General features: G+C 31.3%; 1 protein-coding gene across 1 annotated transcript; it reads left to right on the top strand.

Moving 5' to 3' along the window:
• The first annotated feature begins 757 nt into the window (after window positions 1–757).
• Window positions 758–12,999, top strand: LOC139097948 (uncharacterized). The gene is made up of 8 exons (XM_070649975.1): window positions 758–951; window positions 5,634–5,730; window positions 6,384–6,727; window positions 6,970–7,208; window positions 7,316–7,433; window positions 7,925–7,967; window positions 11,047–11,277; window positions 12,267–12,999. Exons 1-8 carry the CDS (start codon window positions 803–805, stop codon window positions 12,933–12,935), a joined length of 1,890 nt encoding a protein of 629 aa, XP_070506076.1. The 5' UTR covers window positions 758–802; the 3' UTR covers window positions 12,936–12,999.
• The last annotated feature ends 9 nt before the right edge of the window (window positions 13,000–13,008 follow it).

The raw sequence follows: 13,008 nt of genomic DNA on the forward strand, positions 1-13,008 counted from the left end.
ACTTCTGCTATTTGGGAGCATGTGACCCATGGGATGTTCCTTAGGATTATCAATGAAATACAAATGAAACATTTTGTAACGATGAGGATGTCATGAATTTAAAATGAACACCTATAATACTCTGGGTTAGGTATGATTATTATTTCAATCCCTAATTGTCAAAAATCCGGACCTAGGCCAGCATGGCTCTGGTTTATGACAGGATTTAATTAAATCTTGCCTCACACCAGAGTACCAGAGTCAATGGGGGTCAGCCTTGTGATTCTGGACTTTCTGACAGAATTTTTAAATTTTCTTAAAAAGCAGCTAGATATTGAAAATGGCCAAAACTTTCCAGGTACCCAAAAATCCCTCCCATTTTACCAAATTCTTAAATATTCCAAATTAATTAACAGAAATGTTCTAGATATTCCCAGAAAATCTCAACATATTTAAAATTCCTTACTTGATGCCTAATTGCCTTGTTAAAATGTCATCAACATTTCTATGAAATTCTTCATCCAAAAATAACAGCAATTTTCCTACCTGCATAAAAAAAACAACAAAAAAAAAATTTATGCGCACTAAAATAAAATCCTACCTGAAAAGTCGTCAAACTTTTCCTCATTCCCTCTCATCATAAACATTAACATCTCATACCCACAACGACGTCAATACAAAAAAAAATTCTCTCTCAATTTTGTTGGAGTTACTCTCTCGAAGTTCTCTCACGACACAACCACAAAGTCCCGTTTAATGGCACAGAAAGAAGAAAAAATTTTATTTGTGCTGTATATTTCATTACTCTCCATTCATTTCAAAAATGGCTTCCGTACAGAACACAACGGCCGCATTTTTTCTTCATGGCAACGCTCGTCAATACGAATACGTGCTAAAGCTATATCCGCAGGTGCTTAAAATGAAAGCAGAAGACAAAAAGAAGCCCGAGGAGCTGATACGATTAGATGAATGGTGAGTTAAAAGTTACAAACAAAAAATATAATATAGTGGATATAAGTTCAATAATTAAAGTATATAATATATAGTAAATTTCGCATACAATTGTGTGTTTGAGTTCGGACGGAGAGTCGATGTAGATGATGAAAAAAAAAAAAAAAAGATTTTTTTGCCACTTTCGTCACATCGTCCATGAATGTGTGTGTTTAATTATTGTGATCTACAGTCATTGTGCCTTAAAATGACAAAATTTTCAGTCAATTTTGACGAAATTTTCATTCACAAAAAAAGGCAAGAAAAAGCGCCGAAAAAAAATTTTTTTTTGTAGTTTTTAGAAAGAAAAAAAAAGAAAAAAAAAGTTTCCAATTCAAAATCGACTTGAAATTTTTGCGACAGTATGTGCAGGAGTACCAATACAGTCACACACCGGGGGAGAGTTCGAATAACAAACATTTTGCCGGCTGCATGTAGTCGTAGCTGGCGGCCGTGTGTCGACACAGAATTTTTTTTTTTATATACATTTTCCGTTCCTTCTTTCCCACTTTTTTTTTATTTGTGCCTGCCCTGTCGCTTCTCCCAGTTTGTTGTTGTTGTTTCATACTCAACACAGCAGCAGCGTCGACTGCTTTACTTCTTTTTTTTCATGTTATGTATTACAAAATGTGTGGATGTGTGTGTGACTGTAGTTGTATGGGTGAATGATGGTAAATGAAACATAATACTGTGCTGCTTCGATAGACTGCTTTTGAGGCTGCTTTTTTTTTTTTTTGTTCATGGAAAATTTTCTTTAATTATTTTTTATTTTTTGGGGAAATTTTTTTAAATTAACTTTTTTTGAAGCTAATTTTTTGAGAATTAATTGGAAATTGTCGTGAGATTTATGTAATGTTGATTGAATCGATCATGGCAAATTATGCATGACTAATGGATTTATGATGATGAGTTTTTATGTGTTGGGAATGATGTAGTCAGGATATGTGGTGGAAAGTTTTTGAAAATTTGAGGATATTTTGAAGATAGATTTTGAATTTATGGATTGATTTGAGGGATTTAGATTGGAAAGTTAGGAAAATTTGGAACATAGTTTAGGGAATTTTGTGAATTTTAAAATTTTTTGATTTTAGATCCAGATTGACATTTTTTGTCAAAATTAAGTGATCCACAATTTTGAAGTTTTCAAACTTCCTAAATTCAAATTTCAAAAATTTCAATTTTTGATTTAAAATTTTAATTAAAATTCTTGAGGTTCTTAAAACAGCCTAAATGGGTAGTCCTGTGGAATTGAGTCAATTTTTTCATACAGAGTTGACTATAAGCTCTGCTTTATTGAAACTGTTGAATTGTCCATATTTTTTGATTTTCTAAATTTTCCAAATTTGTTAACAATTCTCCGAAATTTGTTTTATTTTGTTAGAATTTCGTCAATATTTTCTAAATTCCTTCATAAATCTCAAATTTGGTTTGAACATATTTTTCAATATTTTCTACAAAATTCCTTCCTAATTCCTAATTTTCCTCAATTAATTCAAATTCTTCAAACAATTTTCAAACTTTCTAAAAATCCAAAATTTCCTACAAATCCAAAATTCATCAAAATCCATCCAAACTCATCCAAAATTCCATCAACTCCTCAATAAAAGACATCAAATCGAGAGAAATTTTTCACTTTAGATCCTTATCTCTCATACAAATTTCAAATTACAACTTCTTTCCACACTCAAATGAGAAATAAACACAAAAAAAGAAAGAAAAGAAAAGAAAAAGTTTCTCTTTTTCTACTCTAATGCATGCGATTGTGCCTGTAAATATGCATTAATGGCAAAACATTAAAATATGTTTTTTTGAAAATTTATTCCTTAAAAAGATAAAAATTTTCTTTATTTTTAGCTAAAAAATTTCTCATTTTTTTTGAAAATAATATCGATATGCTGGTTGCCATAACGCCATATTCAATTTTTGTTGTTGTTGTTGTAGTTTCGTCTCGAGAATTGAGAAAGAAAAATGAGATGGAATGTCTCATTAAGTGGGGTCAATGGCTGTGAGTTTATTGACGAAAAATAATAATAAGGATAATGAGATTTGGGTTGTGGATGGTGTGAAATGTGAGGTGGGTGGTAAGGGTGGATTTAGGGTGATAATTAAGGAGAATAAGACTTGAGAATATTGGTGAATAGTTTTAAAATTGTGGTGAAATTAGATGAAAATTTGGCATTTTTGTGATTGAATTTGTAGTAAAAATTTATGGATTTTGAGGAATTTCAAGCTTTATTAGGCAAAGATTCTTGTTCATTTTGACTTAACATATGTGAAATCTTTGGAATCTACAGATGATTCTGGTAAATTCTTCACAATAACCACAAGCATTTCAACAAAATTGATGAAGAATTCCTCAAAATTGATCAAAAATCTACAAAATTAATGAAATTCGTCAAATTCGTCAAATTTTAAGGAAAAATTCATAAAACTGCCTAAAAATCTTCAAAAAATCCACAAATTTTCCTAAAATATTCACAAAAATCACAAAATGTTAATCAATTATCAGTCAATATTCCTGTTTCAACCCCAAAATACTTCAAATTACCCCACAATCTGCTTCAACCCTCCACAATCTGCTCCAAACCTTTACCAAATCTGCATCCTTTCCACCCCAACTTTCAAATTTTTTTTTGTTATTTTTTTTCCATATTTTGTTTATGTTTTGACGAATTCTCAATTTGTATTTTGTTCCTCATTTCTTTTATTTTCATATTTTTTTTTTTTGAAACCACATGCATATCATTCTCATGTTTCCGTATCTACACCGTCTCTCCGTCTCTCTTTCTCCTTCTCTCGTGAAAAAAAAAATATTTCTTTTTTTTTTTACATTTTGCCGACTTTTTTTTCACATCTTCTTTTTATTCCACGTTCTTTACTTTCAATATCATCAACAAGCATTTTTTTCATGAGTCACATTTGTTTACCAATCAACCTGAGGATAGATAGACACTTTTAATGTCTTGTCGGTCGCTCGACGAGTGAAGAAGAAGAAGCGATGAAAAGAGACGAAAATTATTTAAAAGTTTTCAATTATTTTGGCTTATGTGAAGTGTTAAAAAAGGTGATGAGATGTTGAGGTTTGGGTGCTGAGTTTAGTGAAAAGTTGGAATTTGTCATATTTGGGTTTTTTCATGTTCAGGTGTCTTTACAATTGAATTTTGAGGTTCTGGTGTCTTCAAACTTAGATTTTGACATTCAGATGCCTCCAAACTGCAGCTCCTAAGTCCAAGAACCTTCAAACTAGAGTTTTAAGGTTCAGTAGTCTTCACAATAGCGTCCTCAAGTTCAGCCGCCTTCACTTTACAGTTCAACATTCCAAAATTCCATAATAATCAGCCTTAACACCCAATATGCCAATCATAGTCAATCTTGCATATCAAATTCCATCATTTATTCCTAACATAAGCAATATCAGCACCAATAAATGCAACATAAACAATATTTAAACATTATGCATAAGCATTTTCAGACAGAACTCCTCAAATTGGCTCTTTTTGCTCCCCAAACCCATTTAATTCTATCAAAATTTGTCTCAATATTTTCTCAGTGATTATCAAGCCAAAGTTCACAAAAGCTTTAATTTCCTCAGAAATGAACCTTTTTGATGCCTTTAAAACCTTTAATATAATTACAAAATGTGTGAATAATCCTAATTATATTCGAAAATTCCTACACATTTACAAATTATTTTGTGCATTCAAATGTTTGTTTGAATTCTGAGAAAATTATTACTCTTTTGTGAGTTATGAAGACATATAATGATGATGAAAGTGCCGAGAAGTGCATGTTGAATGAAGGGCGTGTTTAGGGTTGACTTCATGGGCTTCATGTCAGAGTTACTTACCTACTTACATTTGAGATCCATGACATTCCTCAGATGGTGTCTAAAGTTGGGTACATGGACTGACTTTCGTGTCCTAATTTCATATCAGTATACAGCCAGATTATGTACGAAATCAGCAATAGGAGTCAATTTCTCTGGTAGTGTAACGGCGCTGAAACTGATACACGAGTAGAGTTGACAGAACTTTGTGAGTCCGAACTCTAAAAGTCCAAATAGGAACCTCCATTCGGAAGTCCATTCCATACAGAAACCGTTACATTCCAATTCTAGAGAAATTGACAATAAATCGGTCCAATACTGGAGCCTTGACACATCTTAGTCCTTCATAACTGATTCATAACTGACATGTGTTACCCGGGATGATAATTGCATAATCCTTAAAATTTTGTTTAATGATTCAAAATGAATTTAGTTCTGATTATGTTACCTAATGACTTTGAAGTTAGTTCTTGGAATATTAATTTGATGTTCGTTCTTTAAAGATTTGAATTTTAAAGCTTCTCTAAAATTTGTGCTTTAAAATTTTGTTCTTGGTATCTTAGTTACAGCATTACTGATGATGCTTGTAACATATGTTTGATTTGTTGAGTTATTTACTAAAATATGCTTGATTTACTTGGTTTCTTTACCAAAGAATTTATTCTATTGCTGTTTACCGCAGTACACTATCTAAAGCCACTCGAGACCAAGACAGAGACTCCTCTTACAAGCCTCAATTCTCAATCTCACCTCCAACAACTCTTAATTACCATACATCTAAAGATTAATTAACAATTTACTAATCATCAAAAATCTCTTTTATTAAATCTAATTTTAGGTACCAAAATGAATTACCGAAAAAGATTAAACAAAGAGGACGTGATGCTCACTTGATACACGAGGAATTGGTTCAGTGCATGAAATGGAAACAAAGTGTAAGTATATTGATCCTTGGTTTTTTAGTTAGTCAGACAAAGAGGATGGTTTGATGGTGTCGTAATAGCAATACGGTATCTGAAGGCGTTCTCTTTGTCTAGGTGGGTTAGTTAGCTTGTTCAACTATGTGACATGATACCTTCATATGTCGGTGTATCGAGTGTGTTAAGGACTTACTTGATTAGTTGTTTGGTCGGTTCTAAGGACGACAACTTACCTTAAGAACGTTACATAAGAGTCTCTACTCATTCACTAAGGACTGCATCAATTGTGATAGCTATAACAGCATGTACCGTTTCATGACACACCCTATGACACACTCAGTATCCACCATTAGGTAGTTCTACCTCTAAACTTGGCATAGAACCAACATCAAGCTCCCCCAATGCTGTCCTCATGCCAAAAAATTTCATTAATTTGTTTCCATCCACAACAATATCTTCATGGATCTTTAATATGCCATGTCAGGCTTATATACCACCTCAATTTCTCATCTTAATCTTCTTACATACAAGACTATAACATAAGAAAGAAAAGAAATCTCATCAAAAATTTGTCTGTATTTTATCTCAACATTTTCTTATTTTTTTTTTCTCTTCTCTTTTCAATCTCTAACCATCGACAAACTAAATATCCATCACATGAACAACAGCGAGGAAAATATTACCCGCAGCTATCATATCTAATTAAAGTCAATACACCACGTGCCGTGGTGATGGAGACAAAAAAGGCATTCCGTAAACTGCCGAATATTGAGCAGGCAATAACAGCATTATCAAATCTCAAAGGCGTTGGTACGACAATGGCATCGGCATTACTTGCTGCAGCAACACCAGAACTTGCACCATTCATGGCTGATGAGGTACTCAAGGCTATTCCAGATGTTGAAGGCATTGATTATACAACCCGCGAGTATCTCAATTTTGTAACACACATCGAAAGTACGAGGAATCGATTGAATTCAGAGAGTGGTGGTGAGGAGTGGACAGCTCATTCGTAAGTATTACAACCTACTTGACTTTACTCTACTTGACTTTAATCTACTTGACTTTACTCTACTTGACTTTACTCTACTTGACTTTAGTCTACTTGACTATACACTACTTGACTTTACTATACTTGACTTTACTCTACTTGACTTTGCCCTACTTGACTTTGCTCTACTTAACTTTACCCTACTTGACTATACTCTACTTGACTTTACTCTACTTAATACATATTTCTCTTGGATATTTCAGAGTGGAACTCGCGGTGTGGACACATTCAATAGCAGCCGATTTGAAACCAGAACTCCTACAGGACATGCCGGATATTGATAAGCTAAAGAACAACGTGATAGGTGGAACAAACGGCACCACACATACACATACACATCCAGCCGACAGTATCACAACAACAACAGAGCAAAGTGATGAGAGCAATGCAGAAGCAGCAACAGAACAAAAAGAGACGAAACAAAGAACAGCCAATGGTAAGGGTACGGAATGATGACTATTTATATTCTTATTATTTGTAGACTTTTATTGATTTCGTGATGAGTTTTGAAGATAATTTAATAATTTTAATATTTTCTGTTAATTATAGGTGCCGTTGACAGTCTAGATGAAAGTACGCTGTCAGATCAGGATAGCTTAAACCCGAATACGCCAATTATAGCTAATGACGAGACAAATGATAGCGATTCTCATAGTAGTGCTAAGAGGTAAGGATTGTCTACTTGACTTTAGTTTGGTCTACTTGACTTTAGTTCAAATCTACTTGACTTTTGGTCTGTCTTCTTTACTATTGATCAATCTACTTGACTTTGGTTTGGTCTACTTGACTTTAGTTCAATCTACTTGACTTTTGGTCAATCTACTTGACTTTAGTTCAAATCTACTTGACTTTAGTTGAATCTACTTGACTTTAGTCCTTTCTACTTGACTATTGGTCAATCTACTTGACTTTAGTTCAAATCTACTTGACTTTAGTTGAATCTACTTGACATTTGTCCATTCTACTTGACTATTGGTCAATCTACTTGACTTTTGGTCAATCTACTTGACTTTAGTGCAATCTACTTGACTTTAGTTCAATCTACTTGACTTTTGTCAAATCTACTTGACTTAAGACCACTCAACTTGACTTATTTACAATCATAAACAACCAAACTTGCTCACATTTACTAATTGGAATTTATTTTTGTCATTTTAGATCTTTAGACTCAGAAGAACATCCGGAAACGGGCGAACCGGAAGTAAAAAAGGCAAAAAGTAGTGAATAAGAATAAAAGTATGTTCCCTCTCCAACTATATCTCCCCATAATTCATCAACATATATCCTTCCCTCAATAATGATGATGATGATAAGAATCCACACACATACATACAAAAAAGAAAAGCCGACACACACACACTTATATATGTTATAAATATATTAACATATACACACAAAATTTAAATTCCGAAATTGACCCATGCAGCATAAAAAAAAATCATAGAAATTATAACATATTGAGAATTGGAAAGGAATAAAAAATAAAAAAATTTAAATCCCAAAACACACACACACATTTTTACGAATATAATAATTAATAATAATATTAATAATTATAATAAAAAAAGAATAAAAGATGAAGAAAATTGAGTTAAGGATATAAAAAAAGATAAAAAAACTGAAAAAAAAGATGAAAAAAATTTCTCTAATTAATTATTATTTTGTCTCTTAATTTAATTTAAAAAGAATGAAAAAAACAATTTAGGTTATTTAAAAAAAAAGAAATGAAATTAAGAACTAACAATGAAGAAAATATGAATCATTTTGCATAAGTTGATCCATTTTACACACATAAATACACAACAAAAAAGTAAGAACTCACCTCATGTTTAAGTAAAATTATACAAAAAATCCATGAAATTTAATTAAAGAATTTGTAATAAAAAAAGTTTTTTTTTTGAAAAATATTTATTGCTGCTTTTGTGAAGAGAAGGAAGTGGGGTTCTGGTGGGGGTTGACTTGATTTTTCAATTTCGAAAGTTAAATTTCTTAATTTCGAAAGTTAAAATTTTTCAATTTCGAAAGTTAAAATTTTCGATTTCCAAAATTAAAATTTTCAATTTCGAAAGTTAAATTTTTCGATTTCGAAAGTTAAATTTTTCAATTTCGAAAGTTAAAATTTTCAATTTCGAAAGTTAAAATTTTCAATTTCAAAAGTTAAATTTTTTAATTTCGAAAGTTAAAATTCACCCCTAACAATCCCCAAATCTATCAAATTTTGGTTCAAAATACATCTAAAATAGTTTAAGACAATTTTTTTTATTTTGGCTTTTTTTAAATATTTGTTCTAAGATTTAAAACATTTTTTTAAATGAAAAATTTCTCTTAAATTTAATAAAGTAAACAGCAGAAATAAAAACAATGAAAAAAAAACTTGTAATTAAAAAGAATGAAAAAAAAAACTGAAAAAAGTATTTTTATTATAATTTTGAAATTGAAATTTAGAAAGAGAGTGATTTACTTATTATTGAACAGATGGAAATGGTTTTGTGGAATTAGGGAAGTATTAAGCAGGACACAGAGCTTAAGTTGGTCTTGGTTTCAGTCAATTTGTTGTTTCAGACATTCAAGTAAATTGTCTCAAGTTACTCATAGCTTACTTGACAAGTGAATACTTACTTGACTCAAGCTCAAACTTAGCTGACTCAAGTTCAACCTTACTTGACTCAAGTTCAACCTTTCTTGAAACTCAAGTTCAACTTGACACTCAAGTTCAATTTTACTTGACTCAAGTTCAATTTTACTTGACTCAAGTTAAATTTACTTGACTCAAACTCAAACTTTCAAGTTTGTTAACTCAAGTTCAAGTATACTTGACTCAAAATTCTGTCCTCTTGAGTCAAATCAAGTCAACTTGAGAAAGGTGATGAGTCGATACACATTTGAATCAAGTTGACTTGAACCAAGTCCAATTTAAGCTCTGATGAGACCCAAAAGAGATCAATTAAGTCTACAAGTCCTGCAAGGTCCACTTCTTGATATATCCTTGTAAGCAATTGAAAATAACATCAACTTAATTGAATAAATATTGATCCAAAAAAAGTATAAAAAGTCATTGAACTTTAATGAATGAAATGATTTGTAAAATAAGAAAGAAAAAAACTGAAAACAGGAATGAAAAAAAAAATTATTGAATTTTATTAAATATTGATTAAATTTAAATTGAAAAATGTATAAAAAAATGAATTAAATGAAAATTAATTTCCACTTTTTAGTAGAATTTCATTGTGAATTTTTAAAATAAGTTTTGATCAAATTTGAATGGAATTTTGACGTGATTGAACTATTTTGAGCTTTGTATGGCTTCTTGAGGGAGGTTTTGGATGTCCTAGGGAACCTCTAACTTAGCATGATTGACAATTTCAAATCCTTCAAAAAATGATCAAATTTTCTCAAAAATAAACCATTTTTTTTAGTCTGATTTCTCAATGAAAATTCACAAATTTATTGTTTTTTTGATCAAATTTTATGAAAGAATTTTCTCATTTTCCAATTAAAATTGCTTAATTTATAATTTAATGAAATAAAAACAAACAAGAATTTTAAAAACAAAAATGAAAAAAAAGAAGGAAAAAAACATTCTTGAATCACTGAAAGGCGTAAAAATAAAGAATTTAAAAATGAAATTTTTGTGGTTTTTCATATATTTTTTGAATATTTTCAGATTTTTTGGATTTTTCAGAAGATTAAAATTTTTGAATTTTTTAATTTTTAAAAATTTGAGTTTTTTTGTTCTTAAAAATTTTAATCTTTTAAATCTTAAAAATTTTAATTTTTTTCTAAAAATTTTTTGTTCAATTTTTTTTTTCAAACTTTCAAATTTTTCAAATTTTCAATTTTTCAATTTTTCAATTTTTTAAATTTTCATTTTTTTTTTTAATTTTCAATTTTTTAAATTTTACAATAATTTGCAATAAATTGCACAACAATATCTTAAATTCCAATCCATTTCATAACGGTTTCCAAAAATTCAAACCCATCCATCCCTTCCAAAACTACATCAACTCTCAACAGTCTAAAATATTCAAAACAAAACAATAATATAAGAAAAATAAAAAATATCACAAAATTTATAAAAAAAATAAATATTTTTAGCAGTTTTAGTCAAATAGTCAAGCTTTGCTGCATTTAAATTCACAAAATATCAACGTATATCCACAATACCTACAATTCAATCACAAAAAAGTCCAATAAAGTCTTGAAAATCCGTCAAAAATTCAAAATAACATAAAAAAAATTTCAAAATATTTTCAATGAATTAAAAAAAAAACTTCCAAAAATTTTCAAGACTTGCCAAACTCAACACAACAAAAATGAAGCAGCGCGGAGCACGAATGTCAAAGATGCAACAAGAAGTTTACATCAAATTTCTCGAGCATAATCCAAATTTTTCGTCAGGCACAAATAGCATTTCATATGATTTAGGTACACGAGAGAGAGACTTTGATAGACTTGTAGATCAGCTAAATGGAACACCGGGTGCCGTTAAGGATCGTAAACATTGGCAGGAGGTGAGAATGACTGCAATTTTGATGATTTTTGGTGCTTTTGGTGATTTCGTGGCGATTTGTTTAGAAACTTGAAGAATATCAAGCTCAAGATGTCGGATATTGAGTTGATTAGTGTCAATTAGACATGAAGTGTTGTTTAGCTAGAAATTGAGTTAAATTGACTTTTTATTGCAAATTCTGAGTTGACTTTGAGTTTTGATAAAGAGAATGTGACTCAAATGTGCACAATTTGATACTTATTGGGTTGTAGGACTAGTTATTCATGTAATATGATGTAGTGTTGTGTATATAACTAGTATTGTGGACTACACAGTTATAAAAGGGGCTCATTTAGGGAGGATTGAAGTCAAACCACCTCTTTTTTGGGTGTTTCTTCAAGTTTCTTCAATATTTAAGGCTATTGGAATCAAAAACCTCAAAACCCTCCCTAAATTTTGGGGATCCTTCTTATTTTCTTCCGCTGACCGTTCAGATCATCAATGAAAGGGGGAAAGTGGGATGAAGGTGGATCATGAGGGTGGGGTTGGATAGCTTGACTCAATAATTACTACTTTACTTACTTCGATGACCGTACAGATCAACAGTGATCCATGGTTTCCCTCAAGTGACGCCTAAAGCTGGTTTTAGGCTTTAGTCGACTTCTGCCTGCCAATTGCCCCATTATGCTTTAGACCAGATCAATTTTACAATACAACGAATCGCGTTATTCATTGAAAAAAGTGTTGAAGTCAGTCGTTGTGATGTCTTAAGAGCCGCTTAATATCTTGACGTTAAAATAGCAAAATTACAGTGTCCTAGGAAACTCGCTGTACTGTTCCGGAACATTTCAAGTTTCAGTCAAATTCCCACTTTAAATTGTCTCAAAAACCACCCTGACATTGCCCAAGACTTTGCCCCAAACTCCAATACCTGACTTTATCAACCAATTTCTATTAAATTTCAAAAAAATCTGCAAAAATTCAATTAAAATTGCCCAAAAATATTTTCAGACCCTCGCAGATTGGCGCTCAAAACTCCTCAAACGTTACAGATATCACTACTCAGAAGAAGTCCGCAACTCAATGTCAGAATCAGCCGTAAGAAACCTCAAAAAATTTGATGAATTTGACGTTCGTGCCTTAAAGGCACTCGGAAAATGGGAAAATGATCACGGCGGTGCATCAAAAGTGTTAAACAACAGAAAAAAGAAACGACGAAGAGTTTATAGACGTGGCGGTGATGATGAGAGTGAATCGGATCAGGATGAGCAGGATGAAGATGATTCTGAGGATAATGACTTTTATTCCTTAATGAGCCCAGCACCAGAAAGTTATAATTGTTTAAATGTCAAAACAGAAGTTGAGATTGAAGATCCGCTTGTTGAGGAGATTCAAGCACCAATTATAAATAGTCATGAAGAACCGATGGAACCAACACCTCAAATGTCCCGACGAAAACGAAGAAATGAAATTCGAACACATGAAATTGAATTAGAACCGCTACATACCGAGCATGATGAACATTATGAACAAAATGATCAAAATTTGACATTAACATATGAAAAAGTACTGCTGGAGAATACAAAAGCAATGAAACAGCACACGGCGGCCATTATGGGTCTTACAGATGCACTAAATTCACTCACATCAACGATACGATCTTATATGTATGATAAATGACGAAGAAATTAACTTTACAGTTGTAATTTATAATTAAATAAAAAAGTATTGATGAAAAGTTTAAGGAATTGCA

Source organism: Chironomus tepperi, unplaced genomic scaffold, assembly GCF_022539635.2.
Source record: "Chironomus tepperi strain 1889 unplaced genomic scaffold, CSIRO-AGI_Ctep_v1 contig_34, whole genome shotgun sequence".
Taxonomy (NCBI): domain Eukaryota; kingdom Metazoa; phylum Arthropoda; class Insecta; order Diptera; family Chironomidae; genus Chironomus; species Chironomus tepperi.